Here is a 19,927-nt window from a genome sequence, read left to right as displayed (position 1 = left end):
GCTCAGTCTTTCAGAGTCTGTGAGCAAGCTTCTTTACACTAAAGCGCCATCTGTTCCCCTCAAAGTGTACAAGAAGCTCTGAAATATGGGCAGAGTCACTTTACTTTAGAAGGACTAGGGGTGGGGAAGCGTCAAAAAAGCCACTGACCTCTTTGCTTCTCTTTTCCTCCTTTTGCGCCGCTTCCCTCCTCGGCCATTTCTGCCTTTTCCTCTGCACTGTGCAAATCCAGCTGTGCGCTAGCAGAGGAAGACTTTCTCTAAGACATCCTGAGCGACTCTGTGCCAAGTCTTGTTAATATTTCACTTTACTGTCTTAGCTCCCTTAGCCACCTTTAAAATACAAGCAAACTTTGCATCGCACCCTCCTTACCTCCCCGCAGCCGCAGCTAAACTTTTTTTTTTGTCAACAACAACAAAAAAGTAACTGAAGTTACTTATTCCCAGCTTGGCCAAATTAAAAAGCTTGCATAGACAGTCCGCATTTGTGTGTAAATGTAGCCCATTGATTTAAAAAGAGGCTTTACATGCTTTTGAGGGTTGCACTTCAGAAATCACCATTTGTCACAGCAGTGGTGGTTTTTAAAGGGGTGTGTGTGTGTGTGTGTGTGTGTGTGTGTGTGTGTTATTGTGGAAACAGGATGCTCGCTCCAGATGAATTAGGCCCAACTCACTGCCTGGCATAAATTGACACAGTCTCCTTGGCTTGGACAGGGTTATGCCATTTTACACCAGCTTAGATTCAAAACATTTAATGGTTCCATGTGACAGTTCTTAACTTCAGAAGAGGAGACAAGCTTCTTTCAGTCTAAACAGGCCGGCTTTTATTCCTGTTTCTGCACCCTAGATAGGCTTGCCATTGTTCATAATTGTTGTAGACTATTCATATTTCAGGACCTCTGTCCATACCAAGTAGAAAGCATGTTTCATAATATAAGCGGAGTGTTTTGAGCCCATATGCCGGATGGCTGAGAGACTGCAGTTGGTATAAGGACATTTTTTGAGATTTGGGGTGAGGGAAATGAAATTTGAATCAATACCTCTATGATGCTTTCTTATGCTGAGGAAGACTCTTGGTCCATCGAACCCAGTGCTATCTATACAACAGTAACTGCCAGGAAATCTCCAGGCAAGGGCAGGAGGTAGAGAACCTGTCTTGCTGATGTGGCAAGTGGCTAAAACTTCCCATAATTCACAGGGTTGAATGGTGGTTGCAACCTTTAAACCAGATGGTTTTGAAAAAGACTATTTGCTCACAAGCCATTGAGATCTAATTTTAATTTAATTCATCTACAGGGGAAATACCAGCTTCTTACAACTTCTTTAATAATTGGCAAAGTCAATCACTCTAATTCTGTAATGGGTTTTCCACTATTTGGGTGGATGCACACAGTCATTTCTGTCAGGAAAAGGCCACTTTTTGTGGTTACTATTCTGTTCAATAGTCTAGCAGCAGAGTGGTTCCTAAGCTATTGAGAGCCTTACCTACAAATATATTGAATTTGGCCTGGTAACAAATTGGCAGCCTGTGCTGATCTCTTGAGCAAGGATGTGATATATGTACGGACAGGGTTTCACTCCTGTGAACATTCATGCTACATTGCTCTGCACTGTATTTTCCAAACCAATCACAAGCAGTGCATCATAGTAACTACATCTAGTGCATTGAAGTAACCCAATCTTGAAGTTGTCGGTGCCTGGAGTATTGCAGTCAAGCTATCCTGGTCCCAGAACAGTTGCAGCTGGCACACCAACCAAGAATGATAAAAGGTGATCCTAGCCACTGTCGTCACCTGAGCCTCTGGTGACAAAGCTGGGTCCCAAAGCATGCCCAGACTGTGAATCTGCTCCTTCAGAGAGTACAGTGGTACCTCGGGTTAAGTACTTAATTCATTCCGGAGGTCCGTTCTTAACCTGAAACTGTTCTTAACCTGAAGCACCACTTTAGCTAATGGGACCTCCTGCTGCTGCTGTGCCGCCAGAGCACGATTTCTGTTCTTAAGCGGAGTTTTTAACCTGAAGCGTACTTAACCCGAGGTACCACTGTAAATCTCCATCCAAGGCATGCAAGTGACCTATTTATTGCACACAGGAACCACTCTCCCATCTGGGCCCCAACTCCAGAAGGCCTAGAGTTTTGCTGTCACTCCTTTTTGGGGGGGCCCATGTTCCCCTACAGTTAAAGGATGGGACCCCACATCTAGGCCTCTGGCCCAAATTATCGCTAGCCTTTTCACTCATGCTATACTTTCCCCTGCCCAGAACCAGCAACACTGAAGCACCATTGCTGTAGCTCCCTGTCACATGCCCACACGGACAAATCTTGACAGCATCAACTAATAACACCGCATAAAGCATGAAGGTTAGGGTTTCAGATGTTAAACTAAGGGTCTGTAATAAGCACAGACAGAAGATACTAAGCCTTTAACTGCACTGGTTCCCTTGCCTCCCACTCTGGGTGATCCCACCAAAACCAGACTTCCACCCACCCAGGCTGGGTCAGGGTCACAGTACCTGGCCTAACAGTGGAGCCACCTCCCACCCTGATGGCTTCCCACTGGAGACAATGACATCACTGGGTTTGTATTCAACTAAGTTACAGAGTAGACCCATTGAAATCAATGCAATTAAGTAGGACATGTCAATGCGTTTCCACTGAGTCTGACTTAGCTGGATATAATCCATTGTCATTATTATGGTCATAACATTCCTTTCCTATTGGTAAACATGTTCCCCCCGTCCCCAGAAAAAAATCAATAAAACTGTAAGTTCAAAAAGATTCCCCCACAAGCCATGTGATTTACAAAACAGTCAGGCCCACTTCTGACCTTAAAACACAAAATCAATTTGTTCAAACTATTGTCCTTTGAATATTTCTTGAAAGTTCACGTATTAGAACAGCACATGTTTCCATCTTCTCAATTTGTTTTCTCTTTTATCTGCTCTTTGATTTAGTAACACTGCACACAGTTTAAACCATTTTGGAGTACAAGGCATTTTAAAATAAAACCACACCTTGGTACAATCAATAAACAGCTGCACTATGATGATTTACATTTCCAAGGAAGGTCAATAACACTATTCATGAAGAATTTCACCATCCATGGGAAAAAAACTGCAATTTTTAAGAGGTTACAGTATGAACAAAGGCTGCAATCATATGCACACTTACCTGCCCTATTGAAATAAAAGATATGTACTGTGTGGGATTGCACTGAAAGGCTGCACTCTACAACACACTGGGAAGAAAGTCCTATTGAACAAAGTGGGGCTCACTTCTGAGTAAACTAGATCAGTTGTTTGATCCATGCATGCACGTGCACACATTTTTAAAGTTACAAAATGGTACAGTCACTGCACATAGAAAGGAAGTTATACTGTTTGTGACAGTACTATAATAGTCATGAAGTCAAGCCTATCGTTTATCTTGACATTTGTACAACTAGTCCAGACTATGCAAACTATCATGGTAAGTGTACTACCCACAGGAGAAATTATCATGCTTGCAGAGACAAAATATTATAATTTGGGTGCTGTGAAATAAAAATGTATCCACAGTGTAAGTGCTCTTGAGGGATGATATTTAGATTCCCCGCAACAATAGCCCAGTTATAGCTCAAAGTGATGCTGCAGATGCTGAACCCTAGAATCACATCATAATTGACAGCGTAAAAATACATTTTCAGCTTCACCCAGAACCTGAGTTTTGTCCGTCTAATAATTTCATGCCCAATAACTCAGTTATTAAGCCCCCGGTGGCATGTTAGTTATCTAATAAGGACCTTTGAAGAGTGATGTGTTAATCGTTTCAGAGAAGATAAACAAATCATTAAAAGATGCTTGTGAACTGCCTCAAAATAAATTATAGAACATGATAGGATTGCTACGGTGTATCTCATCACCGGAAGATGGGAATTAATGTTTTAAGGATCTGCGCCATGTCAAATTTAATATAACATGACACGGGAGCAACAAACACCAGAGGAATCACATTCACATTTGCCTAACACAAATGTCACAGAGAAATTGTTACAATGGCTACCTTTGTATATTTCCCCTGAGATGCTAATATTGCATCAGGTAAAGGCATTGCATCTATGGCTGCATTGAGATGTGGGGTTTATTGTGTTAGTCTTACTGGTTATAATGCTAGCACTGCTGTCTCATGTGTTGCTGAAAGCCATGGAGCATTGTGGGGCCCAGAGAAAGTGAAGAAGGGCAGGTAAGGGAGAAGAAAATTACACAGCCAAAAGAGATGAAGCGATGGAAGGGAAGAAACCCTTCACAAGCAATCCATTCTGGCCTATGTTAATGGAGAGGGGTGGAATGGGCAAGGGCCAAAATGTACAGAGTGGAGAGAAACATTGAGAGAGATTTGATTCTGCCTCTGCCCACTTTGTTCATTTTATTTCATTTTCTTCCTCCACCACCCTTCTTCTTTCATGGAACCCAACCAAGGCAGCGTACATGCACACTTGGGGCTCTGCCTAATACAAATGTAGCAGAGAAATTGTTATAATGGCTCCCTTTGACGATGGTCCAGCCTACTGGCTGCATGTGGCCTCCAATGGATTATCCCTGAGGGAACATGGCCCTCAACATAACTAATAGCACTATTAGTAGTAGTACTTATATGCTGCCCATCTGACTGGGTTGCCCCAGCCACTCTGGGAGGCTTCCAGCAAAATATAAAAACACAATAAAACATAAAACTTTTTTTTTTAAAAAAAACTTCCCTATAGAGGGCTGCCTTCAGACATATTCTAAAAGTCATATAGTTATTTATCTTTTTGACATCTGGTGAGAGGGTGTTCCACAGGGCAGGCACCGCTACTGAGAAGGCCCTGTGCCTTCTCAGTGAGGGAACCACTAGAAGGCCCTCGGAGTTGGACCTCAGCCTCCCCCCCCCCCCCCCGCTTTATGGATTAGGGCTGGAAATGCTATGTATTTCCTCCATGGTTAAGAAAGCCTAGGCAATATCAGGTCCCAAATTGCAACTTGCAAGGCCCATCTCTGTGTACTTGCCTATCCTGTAATCTACAAACATAGATAGAAACACAGGTGAATTAAAAGTGAGCTGATGCTAAGCAAACCAAAATCTATCCTGATTATGGGGGAAATCAGGTTCATGTGGAATTTATAAATCTAGAGCTAGCTCGGCATCTCCTGAGTATATATCCTGTTTCTTACCGAATAATAAGCACATACTAAGAAATTGTGAGAGTTACATTACTGCCTTTATTGAAAAACACACCTCCCTTACCGGCCACAATCTCTGGAAACTCTGCTTCCTATTGCAGCCCAGCAAATGTGGGGCCCTGTACTGCCTGGTGTGAACACCGAAGTCAGAGGTGATCACAAATCAGTGAGCAAGACGGTGAGCTTACATGTGTGCCAGCTAGCTTGATCATGCCCCTGGTCAATGAATCACATTTGGGAACTGATTCGCTCCAAGTTTCTGGCCTTCAATATTTGGAAGTTGTGTACCAGACTGAGGGCGTTTAGTCAGTCTCCTTCTCCGTTGGCCATTCATGCTGATGAACTGGCTCGTTTCAGATATGTACTGATGCTTTTCACCCTGGATTTCAGATAAGAGGCGACATTGTGCCGTTCTTCTGAGAAGTCTGTGTTTTGTTGGGAGAGAAATGTCACCCCCCAGGAGAGCTGATAGAGGTCCCTTTTTCCGACCTTGCAGTGCAGTCTTAGAATCTGCATGTGTCTGCTTCCCCTCAGGAGGCACCTCCCTGCTTCCATTAGCTGAGCCATTCCCCTCAGGCTCTCCTAAACTGCGTCCTTCAACTGAGTCGTTCCTCCCAGGCTCTCCTTTATTGGGTACATTAGATGAGTCATTCTCCTTAGGCTCTCCCAAATTGTGTCCTTCAACTGGGTTGTTCACCCCAGGCTTTCCTTTAACGGGTTCTTTAGCTAAGTTGTTGCCCTCAGGCTGTTCTCCATGGAGTCCTTTAGATGAGCTGTTCCCTTCAGGCTCTCCCTTACTTTGTCCATCAGGCACCCTATTCTTCCCTGCCCGGGACTTGCTTCTACCACGGTGCGATGACCTCCTTCCAGCTTGAGACTTGCTCCTCTTGCCATATGGCTTTCTTGCCCGAATCTGGGGCTCTTTCCTTTTCAGTGGCAGCACTTTGCCACCAGAGGAAGTCAGATTTGTTTGAGGAGCCACTTCAGTATCAGCACAAGCCTTTCCCTTCATACCATTGAACTCTGTTCCCTTCCCTGGTTCAGACTCTAAAGTAAGCCTGTGCTTCTCACCTTTGGACTCTGGCTTTTCATCCTTCTGCTCATTCTTTCTGAGCAGCTTTTCACTTTTCACAGCACGTGGGTTGCTTCTTTCTGCCTGTTGCTTCTGTTTCCCAGCATGATGCTTCCTATTCCCAGCCTGAGGGTTGTGTTCAGAAAACACCTTGCGCTTCGTAGCTGATTCATTACACAAAGGTTCTGGTTTCTTGTGACTGAGGGACCCCTTATCTGGCCTGGGCTGCTCTTTTTTCCTTGTGGCATGCCCCTCATCCTGATCTGCATGTCCCTCCCCCAGCCTAACAACTCCTGGGTTGTTCTTATCTGATGGGGGGTGCCCCTCGTCCACTCTCTGTTGCCTCTTGTTTGCCTTGAGGTGCCCTTCGTCCAGTCCAGAATTCTCACCTGGCTTGGGAAACACAAAATACCCTTTATCTGACTTGGAGTGTTCCACTTCTGGGTGAAATAGTCCCTGTTTCAGATCACATTTCCCTTCCCCTGGCCTAGGACAACCCCTGTCTGACCTGAGATGTTCCTCACTAGCCTTTGGACCAGCATTAGCCCCAGAAAAGCACTTGTCTTTCTCGTGTTGGTTTCCTTCAGCCCAGTCTCGACACTCTTCTGCCCAGTTTCGCCATTGGCTTGCCCAGCGCCGCCAGCCTTCTGCCCATTGACGCCTTTCACATGTCCAAAACTGATTCTTTTCTGGGTAATAGTGGCCCCTGTTCAACCTGTAATCCCATTTGTTTGTGTGAATTTCTCTATCGTAAACAGGTATGCCTGCAAGAGCCAGAATAGAATGGTCAACTGGAGGTCTGTTTCAGCGATGGAGCTACAGAAATAAGCCTAGGATCTGCATTAACACACTCTTTCCATGTCCAGCATGATTAAAAATTATCACACATTTTCAGGGCATGGTTTATGTTTCTCTCATAGAATGAAATTTGGAGAGCATGTAAACAACCAGAATTCTGATTACTCACTGACAATAATGTTAACTATTCTGTTACATTCTGTTGCATTCAGACTTCATAATCCTTAGAGCAGAACCACAGAAATCTGTGCAACTTAAGATAGTCACAATCAACTTGAGATTTCTGTGGGTCTGCTCTAAGCACGACTAAGTCTAGATCCAATCCTTTTTGTCACCCTTATATCCTATTTGCATTAAGGGTATGTTGAGAATAGAGAATTGTTAATGGTGTTGGCCACTGAATGAGAGACAAAGTTGATATATAGTAGGGCTGTACACACACACACACACACACACACACACACACCTGCCCTGCCCTTTGATCTTGTTGCCTTATCTTTGATTTATTATATTTTTAATTTGTCCATGTCTTTTCCATTGTTTATTCCAGATTTGACTATATTTGGCATAAATCCTGCACCTTTATTCATTCATTCATTTGTTCAGTCATTTGTTTGCTTGCAGAGCTAATCATCCTTACCTATAATTCACAGGACAAAGAACATGTTTTCTTATTGGGTTGTTGTTTTGTTTTGTTTTGTTTGCCTAATGAGCTGTGAGAGAATAAGGTGGTTTTCAAACAAAAGGAAACAAAAAAAACCCTGAGTCAGAATTTTCTGGGTGTCTCAATTTTCAACAGGGAAAGCATGCTTTCTGAAAATCAGGCTCCTCAGTGGTGCCCTATACACACTGAGGTAAGCATTCAACACCTGTTACAAGGCATAATACAGCCCACTCAAATTTACCATTAACATGGATAGATACCGTCTTCCCGTCCTCTTCAACTTCCAAGTACTTGCTTTCATTCTCGAGATGTCTGCAGGGGAGAAATGTCACATAGTTACCCGACCAAACAAGGGACAGATGATGCTTTAGGAACAAGAGAAGACTCCATATTATAGCCTCCTTGTTCAAACACTCAATTGGATATATCCCTATGTGCATGTGAGAACTTTATTTGCTCCTGTATGTGTGTAGGAATCTGCCTGTCAAGTCACTGTTGTCTCAAATATTCATCTAATAAAAGTTTCCTCACAAATTCTGTAAGGCAGACATATGACTGTTAAACTCACTCACATACCTCTTTCCTCTAAAGACGTACAGATACCCCCTCACATCCTGTACACCTGAGAGAGTCAGACACATTTCTTGCTTGCTACCCTAAGGGCTCCAAGCAAAACACAGATACATTACATAACCCTGGAGCCAGGAGTTAGGAACATAAAACAAGTTTGCTGGTTCAGGCCAATGGCCCATCTTGTCCAGCATCCTGTTCTCACAGTGGTCAAACAAATGTCTGTGGGAAGTCTGCAAGCTGGACATGAGTGCACACCTGTAATTCCCAGCAACTGGTATTTCAGAGGCATTTTGCTTTTGGACATGCTTGCACGTTGCAAACACACAAAAGTATGCAGCCAGGAGAATCAAGACTTAAGGAGAAGATTCCTACAAAGATGTTCCCTCCCTCCCCCCCTTACCTTTTGGTTGTGATTTTTTTGCCATTCATGAAGGCAGTCATGATAGAAAAGTGATGGAACCTTTTAGGAGCACTGAAGAAGGATACAGAAAAATCTGAAACACACAGGTTGCCACATACTCATTATGAAGTGTATCCAGACCACAACTAACTCTCTCTCTCTCTCTCTCTCTCTCTCTCTCTCTCTCTCTCTCTCACACACACACACACACACACACACATACACACACACAACAAGCACACTGTAATTCATCTTTCACCCTCTCTTGTAAGATGCTCTGGTCAGGGGTAGCCAACATAGTGCCCTCCAGAAGTTGCTGTAATCATAGCAATGCTGCCTGGTGGTGATGCAGGTTTGATTCCCAAAACATCAGGAGGTCATCATATTGGCTACACTTGCTCTCGTCAATTACCTCAGCGACACTAGTTATAAGATTGAAAAGGACCTCTGGAGCTATTGAACTTGCCCCCTAATGATCAAATCACTTCCACAGCAGCTTCCGCCCCAGCAGGCTTTTACATCAGCTTTAGTGATTTTTCTGATAACACGGGCAATGGGAGGAAGGGTTGCTGGTAACAACAGCAGAAGTCTTATGCTGCTGTTTAGTCGCCATTCTGGCACAAAACACCAGAAGGACAAGTGGGACTGAAATACTGAAACCAGAAATAGGCTGAGAGAAAGAGAAATGATGATGATCAACACACCCTTCCAAATAATATTTTCCTTAGGATACAAAAAAGGCCATTGCTCTTCTGCTCTCTTTCTACAGCATAGCTTTATGCCTGGTCCGTCTGTATTCTTAGTTTGGTTAAATCCTTAAAATCTGGCTATTTCTTTCTCTTTCTTTGTATCAGAATACGGTGCCACAAACAGAAGCCTCGCCACAAGTATGTAATACCTGCAGTGCTATTTTTCTAGAAAAAGAGGTGCCAGAACTCACCATGATTGCCTCCCTTGTTCTCTTATCATGGTAATGGAACCCACCTGAGACGTGCCGGAACTGAGTTCCAGCAAGTTCCGGCTGGTAAGAAAAAGCCCTGGGTACTTGCATTAGCGGTCCTAAGCTAACAGCTGTGGCATCCAACAGGCTTCACAGCAGAGCAGTTTTCCAGAAAGGATGTAAAGGTTACCTGAAGAAGAACGTTGTTTTGTGAAGAATATTTTGGTGCCATTGTGATCAAACACAGACAGGTGCTTCTCATCCTCAGGTCTCTCTAAGGAGAGAGAAAGGGAAACAATTCCAAATGCTGTGCTGTTTGAAAGGGATATGTAAATAACATGGTTTTGAAAAATAAAAACAAGCTGTTACAACATCACCAAAGTTGTTGCATCTTCTCCTTCAAGGATGTATGTGAGGATTAAGGAAAGAATCTCTCCTTGGAGGCAGAACTAGTTATTTGCTCCAAGTTGCTTTCCAATCCACCTGGCTGCAGCAGTCATGGAACCCCTAGATACAGTCAACCTACATGTATTATAGTAGCTATTTTCAACCAGCAGCATGCTTCTTTGTGCGTAAGGAAACATAATTAGATTCTGGATCTACACATATGGGTGAAGAAGACTTTTGAAAACCATTCATAGCTCTTGAGGTGGGGAACCTTTTGGGCTCTGCAGGTGGTGAGAAAATCCACCTGGCAGTCACAACACTACTATGGCATCACATGTTTGACAGGTGAGTTGCTCCACACACCCATTGAATTCCTTTGTGGTCCCCACAATCCTGTCTGAGTACAGGAGAGGGCTGAATGCTCTTTGCAGCAGTTTCTCCCACCCCTTTAAAGATTGCTGGAGCAATCTTTTAAAAAAGTGGGTGAAACAGCTGCAAAGAGTATTCAGTTGCTCTCCTGAGCCCAGTGCTAAAGAGAACCATTAATGTCCTGTTAGGAATGAAGGGAGAAATTTGTTTGCTTAGCATTTCAATGCAAACCTACCTGATTTGCATATCCAATACACAAAGCGAAACGCAGCTATCTTTCAAAAGTCACACCCCTCTGAATTTTGCAACACCATTTTCCAGCAAAATAAGTGTACAAAAAAGTGTACATATATTCGTGAAAATCATGTTCCAAAATTCATCACGCTAGAGGAAATTGCTTGAAAAACTGGATAGAGTGGATGCAATGTCACATGCAAAAATCATGCACTTTAGGAAAAATGAACGCAAAAATATGTGGGCTTCAAGAAAAAAAAATGCAAACTGATGTGGAAATGTGGTGAAAGGCTGGAAAAATGTGAATCCAAGAGGAACTGAAGCGGACAGGTTGGTAAGTCCCACTAAGCCTTAGAGATGTTACTGGGCTTAATCAGAGGTTGGGACGAGGCCCTTGGCCTCTTCTCTGGACTACTCACTTGTTTCCTTGAAAGCCTCTGTGCTGCTCCCATCATACTGGTTACGTGTGCTTCCTGGAATAGAAGTAAAAGTGGAAGGAAATTTCAAGCTGCCTCTTCATCTCTAGCTTTGAGTTTTCCAGTTTTATTGCTGCTGTTCTGCATCATGTTAAAGAGACCAAGAAGCCCCTGGTTCAAACCACACCACATCCATAAATCCAGCTCAGTGGCTATTAGACAAGCCGCTCGCTGTCTCTGGACCCCAGTTCTCTCCATTTCTATGCCACCCTTCATTCGAGGCTCACAGGGCAGTTTACATTATAAAAACACAAAAATACATAACATAGTAAGAAACAAAAACAGTTTAAAAGGCCATAACTGGCTAATTAAACAAAGACCTGGGAGAAGAGGATATTTTGCCTGTTGCCAAAATATACAATGAAGGCTCCAGGTGAACATCCCTGGGGAAAGCATGGTTGGGAAGTGTATGTGAAGAATGTAGTATCATTTTGACAATGGGGAGATGCACAGCGCATGATGGAGTGTGGTATCTTTTCCAACTGCTGGACAAGAATGTGACTTCCACTGCCACCTCCAGGCCACTTTGACAGTTGGGCAGAGCCGCCCAATTGTTAATCGTCTTATTATGATGTCAGGTGACAACTTCAGAGGGGCCTGCTGTCAGTGCTGATCAGCTGATAGATATTGACAGTGAGCCCCACGTTGCCCTTTTGCAGGCATGGTTTGGATTCAAACCATGCCTACAAAATAAAATGTCCAGTTACAAGTGCAGTTTGACTCCAAACCATACCAGCTTCAAAAGGCTTTGCTGTTAGTGAGCTCCGCTTGCCAAGGAACAATCAAGAGTGTGATTAAAACTCCTTATTGTTTCTTTGCAACCACGTATTTACATGCCCCACACCTGATGTTGCAAATGATGTTGGGTGTTGTTTGGGGGAAACAGCCTTACAGTCCTGTCAGGGAACTGTCCCCGGCGCAGCGCAAGGTGGTGGAAGGGCTCTCGGGATGCTACAGAGAGCCCCGGTCCCGCCTGGCCAGCAGCACCTCCTCTGGCAGCCGAGGGAGCAGCGAGGCTTCGAGCGGGGAGGGGCAGGCTTTTCAGGGTATGGAGGGAGAAGGCTCTGAGGATGCTGAAAAGCCCTCGCACTCCTCTCGCTCAAGGGGCGAGGAAAGAGACATGCAGCTTCCACCGCCCCAAAGGCGTCGAGGAGTGAAACGAAAGGTTGGGAGGAGGGGTTTCTGTATACCGAAGCTCTTTTGTTGGGGTCAGAACCGGAAGGGGCCATTCTCGGATTCTGACGATGCTTGATACAGACATGAACTTATTAGCTCTGCACTGTACATAGTTTGCACAATAAAACTCTTAAAGGAAACTCGGAGTTTTGCCTGCTTACTCATGAGCAACCAACAGAGAACCTTACAAGCCCAAATTGAGATTCCTGCTGAGTCTAATTTGACCCACAGTCCAAACTGTATTATTATTATATATTGTGATGGCCTGGGAATCGGACTCGGGTGCTGAACCTGAGGTATCCCAGCCTGCGCAGGATTCCTCGCCTCCAGAAACAGCTGAGCCAGGGCTAGGGCTTGAGCCTGAAGGGTCCTCTCCTGTGCTGGATCTCAGGTGAGTCTGCTCTAGCACCTGATGTGATGGAGGACAGGGGAAGCTGAGGCTGCCCCTGGGTCCAGTAACCCACCAGCCTCTCCTGAGCTGCGGAGGCTCAGGGCAGAGAGGTGAAGGGAACCAAGTTCCTGCAGGAGGAGTGCTCGCCTCCAGGCCAGAAAGAGAGCGAGTCACCGGAGGATCGGGGCCACCCTATGCCCCAGGGCAGATAAAAGCCGGCCAGCCCCAGCCCCAAATTGCGTGAGCAACATAGTTGCTAACGTGTGCCTGCCTGTGACCTCGTGCCTGTTCCTGACCTGTACCTTGCCCTGCTTCCTGCCTTGCTCCTTGCCGGACTAACCCCCTGTTGGACTCCTGAACCTTGGACTGGATTTTGACCCTGCTTTGTGGATGAACCCCCGGCATGTTCCTGACATCTGACTACCTGGCTAGACCCATGGACCTGACCCTGCTGCTGCCCCGTCCCTGGACTTGTTTGCCTCGCTGGACCTACTGCTGTTGTCTGGGACTGCTGACCATGCCCCCGGGTGAGTTTCTGGTCTTCCCACCTGGTGTCCTCTGGGATGGGCACCCCTGGGGCCAGCACATATATCTTACTAGGAATTGGAGATAAAGGAGGACAGAGTGCTGGCAGATCCATATTTCTTGTAAAGTTTAGTTCCAATCATAGTTAGTTTCTCCATATCCAAGCCTTTTTTTTTAGAAAAATAAATCATTCTGTCAGCAAGGTAGAAGGTTGAACTTCCATCCTTCCAAAGATAATTGCAAACGGAGATTAGATTAAGCAGCTTAAACTAGAGTGGAAGAAAACAAAGGTCAAATGTGGGAATGGTCTTGTATGTACATTGAAGGATTGGGAGAAAATGTGTTAACAATTCCGACTGTGCAAACAAAAAGATGAAGGAAGTAAGTTTGGAATTACTTATGCAACCTTGCGTCGCTGCCTAAAGAATGGAGTGTTACTATTTTTATTTGTTCATTTATTTACATTCTAGAGCAGTTGACAAAGTTTAATCCATGTTCATTATGTTTTTATTTTGGATTAATCAGTCAAAAATAAATTAGCTGTTGTAACTGTGAATGTTCTATCGGAGAGAGGAAGAAAAAGAGCACTGAAGAGAAACTGGGTGCCTTACTGTCTGAAAGGACTTTGTAGGCTTCCACAACCTCCTTGAACTTCTGTTCAGCTTCTGCCCTGTTATCTGGATTTTTATCTGGGTGCCATCTGAGCACTTTACTCCTGTACCTGCACAGTTTACAAGATGCAACAGATATTAGTGGCTATCCATCCTAGAACAATCCACCATGATAATGGTGAGAACCACCCAAATAGGCTAGTGACCATCTTCCAGTACCATTATTCTGGACAGTTTCTCAGACCATGACTTATCATGGTGATAATGAGGCAATAGCTTGCAACTGGATTTCAATAGTCCACGGAGGAAGCCAAGTTAACAACATAGGAACCTGCCTTATACTGAGTCAGATCATTGGTCCATCTGGCTCAGTATTTATCTACAGAAACTCTTGAGAGTTTCAGACCGAGTTCTTGCCCAGCACTACCTGGAGATGCCAGGAATTAAACACGGGGCCTTCTAAATGCAAGGCAGGTGCTCTGCTTCCGAACTATGGCACCTTTCCTGATATTAAGTCACTTAATATCAGGCCCTGCTGGTAAATGTTGACAGAGAAGCAACATGAGGAAAGGTTAAGATTACACGGTTGTAGGAAAAGGGGCACCCCAAGGAAGGATTTCTCTTACGCTCTTTTAATATCACTCAAAGAGGCACTTTGGGGAACATCCAGGATTTTGTAGTAATCCACCATGATGTCCATCCGTCCAATGCAAAGGCCAGCTGGGAAGCTGAGGAAGAAGAGCAGCCAGATGTGAGGGTGATTTCTCTTTCTGAAAATACAATGGGAGTACAGAAGCCTTGGGTTGCCTTGAGGTAAGCAGAGGCAGAATGTGTTCAGGGGCAGAAGATCTCACATTCCAATTTGGTGTTGTTGCCATGACTCCCAGTTCCACCAGCTCTCCCAGTTGCGTTTCCCCATCCTTCATGAATTGCGACTCAACACCACTGCACAACATGGCATCATTACGCCGTACCCAATCAGAGAGCAGCTCCCTCTCCTTTTTTTTTAAAAAAAAAGCAACCAAGTTGATGTGTTTTGCTTTGACTGCATATGTAGTGCATAGGTCTATCTGTTATTCAGTGCATTGAGTATGAGCTGTAAATATAGGTGCTCCTAAGACGTAATCACATTTTATCTGAGACATTGTGGGTGGGGGTTCTCACTCCACAATGAAACTCCTGCTACAGCCTCAAATCTCCACAAAACAAAGCCATATTCTGCAGGTAATCAACCATGTTTAATTAAGAAAAGAAATGTCAGCTAATATGCAACTATCCCCTGCAAATTAGGTTTAGTTGAATGTAATTCCAACTGAGCTTAATAGTGCTAATTCTTAAGTAAAGCATGCTTAAATTTATTATAATCTGTCCAGTTGATTCAATATGTTTAGTATTTCATTTTCCTGGTCACATAATCTGTCCATCATAGCAAAATTCCAGGCCTAATTCCCTCTGCTTCTATCATTCACATAGCAAGACTGATACTTAATTAGACTTCTTATTTCCTGTTGCTCCTGTCATGGGCTTCTTCCCACCCCCTCACAGCCTACAAAGAAGATCCAGAATGTAACATTTTATTTTTCACTTCTAAAGCTTTTATAATGAACCTTCATTTTTCTGAAGCTCAGCTCACAGCCATTCTGTTGACATGGTACAATATGTTCCTGTTTGTGGATTCCTTTCTTTCTTAAAAAAAGAAAGAAAGAAGAAATCTGACCTTTTAGCATTTTATATGTCACTTACTTTTTCTTCTCCCACTAGATGGTTGGTCTTGGATCAGTTATTGCTCTGTTATATCACTGTAGCCAATTCTTAAGTGATTTTTCTTGAGGTTCAGTTCATTCTTCTGCTTGCCTAACGAGTGATAAAAATTTACACCTATTGTAAAATTGTGAATAAAACGCTGATTGCAGAAAGTAAAGACAATCATGTGCTATAACATTAACTAGCTCCATCACGCTGCGTCACTGTTTAAGAGATTTGTCTCAGCATCAACAAAGTAGTCTTTTCAGTTTCTTGTTAAAGCCGATTGCCATTGAAAAACAACAACAACACGTTTTTATTACATGGGTACCATTATCCATATAGTTTGACCATGGTCGTTACCTTTGCTGCCAAGAGTGATCAATCTATTAATTATTAAGCCAAATTGTTCTGCTGAGAGATGCGAGGGGTAGGGGTGGGAATCTCTTTCTCCAAAACCAAACCAATGTTTTTTAAAGGTATATTAGCTTGCTGGGTGTCAGAGGAGGGCACAGAAGTTGGAGGCAGTGGAGGTTATTGTTCTCCAACAGTCCATGGAACGAAAGCTTCTGCTAAGGTAAGTCAGAATTCCGCCAGAAGAACAAGAGAAGTGATGTCACACACAGGCAATGGAACCACACTTCTTCAAACCAGTCCCTTGCAGGCAGTGTTCCAAGAGCAACAAAAGGTAGACCCGTCTTATCAACCTAATCTCTAATGTGCAAATCCAGGTATTCAGGGGCAGATGCAGGCCTGGAAACTGCTCACTACTAAGCAGCATGGGGGGTAGAGTACGGTAACTTGCAAGAGACAATGGTCAAGCGGCAGTTTCACCTTGTGGCCTGTTGCAAACACACATCAGTGCATCCCATCTACAGGGCAACAACCGGAGGAAGCTGGTAGGGAAATGCACTGGTGAGGGGAGTTAAACAACCCCTTGCCCCTTCATGGTACCCTCCTTGCTCTTGTTTTAAAGCTAGCCCAGCACTTGCCCAGCTAGCTTGATCCTTGCTGCCTTGACAGCATGGGATTATCCAGTTTGCCTTATCACTAGGTAAAAAAGGTAAAGGACCCCTGGGTGGTTAAGTCCAGTCAAAGGCAACTATGGGGTTGCAGTGTTCATCTCACTTCAGGCCAAGGGAGCCAGCGTCTGTCCACAGACAGCTTTCCGGGTCATGTGGCCAGCATGACTAATCTGCTTCTGGTGCAATAGGACACCGTGACGGAAGCTAGAGTGCACGGAAACACCATTTACCTTCCAGTTGCAGTGGTACCTAGTTATCTACTTGCACTGGCGTGCTTTCAAACTGTTGGGTTGTCAGGAGCTGGGACAGAGCAACAAGAGCTCACCCCATTGCAGGGATTCAAACCGCTGACCTTCTGATCGGCAAGCCCAAGAGGCTCAGTGGTTTAGACCACAGTGCCACCTGCATTCCCATCCTTATCACAAGGCCAGGCAGCAGTGAGGTAAACAACCTGCCAGCGGAAGTGCCAAACAGCTAAGGAGGGGTGTTGGTGAGATCTGTGGATCTGCAATTTCAGAGGTGTGCTTCCACAATCAAAGGCTGGTGGAAGCTAACCAATTGAGCACCATACACCGAAAAGATTTAAAAAGGCAAGTGCAATTGATTTATGATGAGAAGATCGGGAGAGATAAATATTGCTGTAGGGCTCATCAGGGAGATTATTAGATTGGGAGAAGATAGCAGCCCACACAGTGCTGAGATATAAATACCCAAGGAGGGAACAGAATTATCTTGCAAAGTGAAGGAGTGTAAACAAAATGAAAAGGGCAGAATGGGAAAAGAAAGATCCACAGTCCTGGATTTAAAATCATAACAGCTCTGTCAGGCTGCTCTATCAGCTATCATGATTCACGGTTATTTTAATCGGCTGTGTTGTGGAAATGAGTCTGCCTCAGAAATGTCAGTCTTAAGGCTCTTTCTCACTATAAGGTATACAGAGGTACTTAGTTTGAATGGTGAGCTCATTCTGCAGTCCCCACTTTTTGTGCAGATGTATAACCTTTCCCAGACCAAGCACAGGGGGAACTGGCTTTGTGTGCTTACAACAGAAGCTAGGTGTGAATAAGGATGGGAGAGAATTTTGTTCAACTGGCATTTAAAGGCAAACCTCCCTGATTTGCACTTTCTGAAACAACACACAAACTGATACATAGCCACCCATTGAAATCCTCACTTTTCAAAATTTGGCAATTCAGTTCTCCAGTCAAATATTGTGTACAAAAATGCACATACTGCAGTAAAACATACATTTAAAAAATCCATATATCTGTGCAAGTAACATACAGAAATGCATTATATTGGGGAAAATTGCTTTGAAAAAATGTGTATATCGTGGAAAATTGCACACAAAAGTGTGTATAAAATGAGAAATGCACACTAAAATTGAAACTGAAATTGACAGGTTTACCCATCCCTAATCGGAGAGCATGTGCTGTCTTGATTGGAGAGGTTCATTCTTGGATGTCATGGGGCTGCAATCCTCAGCACTACACAGTATCCTAAATGGACCAGAATGTGCTTATCTGCCCCCTTCCCTGCCTCATCTAGAATTGCTACATTGATACAATTACTATAATATATGTGCATTTTTGTACGCATTACTTGGCTGGAGAACAGCATTGCAAAATTTGGAGAAGTGTGAATGTCGAAGGATGGCTGTGTTCCAGTTCATGCTTTGTTTCAGAAATTAAGTCAGTTCACCTTTAAATGCAAACTGAATTTAATTCCCCCCCCCCAACCACCATCCCTACCTGCAGAAGAAGCACTGTTTCTCATGCAGAATTCAGCTTCATTGCTGAATTAGCATTAGGATGAACAAGTCCATCTGTCTTCAGGCTCCCTAAAATGCTAAAGCAAAGAGAAAGAACTTTGGACTGGATCCAGGTTTTACGTTTTACAGTCCAATGGCATGTTAAGGAAATATCAATCCAATTCACCGGGCAGGAACAATGCATTTCTTTTCTCTGGGTGCACTAGCGAAGAGGAAATGATCCCACACATACTCTTTGACTGCCAGCTCCTTCCATCAGATTTGGAAGGAGACTGGGCTTAAAATGCGGGAGTTACTTGAGTGTAAGTTCTATGCAAGGAAAATGTTGCTCCTTAAATTCTTTGGGATTGTTCTAGCTACACTTCCACCTGTCCCTCAGCCACACGTGAAAGGGTCATGAGGAAAAACTCCTGTGGACAGAAAATGCAGGTGGTCTGTGGCATAATAATGGCGCCATTTTGAAGAGGACTTGTCTTGAAAGGGGGCGTTTAGCAGTCTCACAGAAGCTGTGTTCTCATTTTGCAATGTGCCTCGTTTGCACCCAGCCTCCTTCAACTGCCCAGCAGAGAATGCCTGCCTCATGCATCATTTGACTGCTGATACGTTAACAGCCAAGAGAGGGTCAGTGACATTGGATCAATTGTGACAGTTCTTCTCATCCATGCAAGCAGGAATAAGACGGCAAGACCATATTCTTTCTTCGCTTCTCGTTCCTAGACATACATTTGAACCAACAGGAATTAAGCATCCACAATTCTTAACCTTCTCGATCTGTCCCACACATGTACAAGTCACCTCCAGCAGAGCTATTAAGTTATTACATTGCGTTTTTATATGAACATCATTCCCTTTTTCAGAGAGAAGATAAGCTTTCAATTAACGGCAGATTTAAGCCAGCTTTATTGGGAGGGAGGCCAGCCTCATTTCCCACACAAGGAGGGAGAGAGCTTTCTTCCTTTCCTCTCTGTGCTGTAAAATAATGATGGAAATGAACATCTCTGTCCATTATGAGAACAACTTTGATTAGATCAAGAGGGCTAACCTCCAATTCTGGCTTGTTAGAATGGATTTTCAGCTATGTAGGAAAGCAATGTGGGGTCCTGGATTTGTGGCATGCCTGGCCAATTTTAATGCAGAGATATGAGAATACTAAAAGTATTCCTGCACTGCTGTGGAAAAGTTAAGCCTATCATGCAAGGGCACTGTGCAGATTTAATTACAGATTTTCCCCAGAAATCCATAGAAACTGTGATTAAATTCCTAATTGCTTTTGAAGAAGTGAATAAACAGTCAATAAGACTAAGAGAAGTTTCTGTCTTTTCTTCCTTCTGAAGAGATTCAGTGCATGTAATAAGGGCCAAATATGATCTCTGAGCAGCACCAGCCTTCTCACAGATTCACCAACACCAGTAGTGGACAAGACATTGGTCTTGGACCAGGGAGACCTGAATTTAAATCCTCACCTAGCCAATGAAGCTCTTTGAAAAAGCATCTCTCTACCAGCCCAACCTACCACCCCCACATTGATCTGAAGACAGAATGGGGATAACCTCTGACATCCTTGGTGTACAAATGT

The 19,927-nt window shown here is 43.9% G+C and overlaps 1 protein-coding gene and 1 long non-coding RNA gene across 2 annotated transcripts; one reads left to right on the top strand and one right to left on the bottom strand.

The window, feature by feature from the left end:
* Positions 1 to 5,212: 5,212 nt before the first annotated feature.
* On the bottom strand, positions 5,213 to 16,160 carry LOC117046225. The gene is made up of 9 exons (XM_033148055.1): positions 15,919 to 16,160; positions 15,556 to 15,666; positions 14,439 to 14,540; positions 13,813 to 13,922; positions 11,053 to 11,106; positions 9,834 to 9,917; positions 8,704 to 8,797; positions 7,972 to 8,042; positions 5,213 to 7,032 (listed from the first exon to the last, which is right to left on the bottom strand). The coding sequence occupies exons 3-9, from the start codon at positions 14,510 to 14,512 to the stop codon at positions 5,417 to 5,419; spliced, it is 2,103 nt and encodes a 700-aa protein (XP_033003946.1). The 5' UTR covers positions 14,513 to 14,540; positions 15,556 to 15,666; positions 15,919 to 16,160; the 3' UTR covers positions 5,213 to 5,416.
* Positions 16,161 to 16,167: 7 nt separating this feature from the next.
* LOC117054065 lies at positions 16,168 to 19,654 on the top strand. The gene is made up of 2 exons (XR_004427454.1): positions 16,168 to 16,243; positions 18,897 to 19,654. It is a non-coding gene; the product is annotated as an uncharacterized LOC117054065 (long non-coding RNA).
* Positions 19,655 to 19,927: the final 273 nt, after the last annotated feature.

The sequence above is a fragment of the Lacerta agilis genome, chromosome 1 (genome assembly GCF_009819535.1).
Source record: "Lacerta agilis isolate rLacAgi1 chromosome 1, rLacAgi1.pri, whole genome shotgun sequence".
Taxonomy (NCBI): Eukaryota; Metazoa; Chordata; class Lepidosauria; order Squamata; family Lacertidae; genus Lacerta; species Lacerta agilis.
Note: the sequence above shows the minus strand (reverse complement) of the source record. Positions and strands in the feature narration are given on the sequence as shown.

Coding starts and splice junctions, on each gene's coding strand:
- LOC117046225 (XM_033148055.1), bottom strand. CDS start 14,512: ATGGACATCATGGTGGATTACTACAAAATCCTGGATGTTCCCCAAAGT. Junction 13,923..14,438: donor TTGAGTGATATTAAAAGAGC/GTAAGAGAAATC, acceptor TAAACTGTGCAG/GTACAGGAGTAAAGTGCTCA. Junction 8,798..9,833: donor AAAACAACGTTCTTCTTCAG/GTAACCTTTACA, acceptor TGTGTGTTTCAG/ATTTTTCTGTATCCTTCTTC.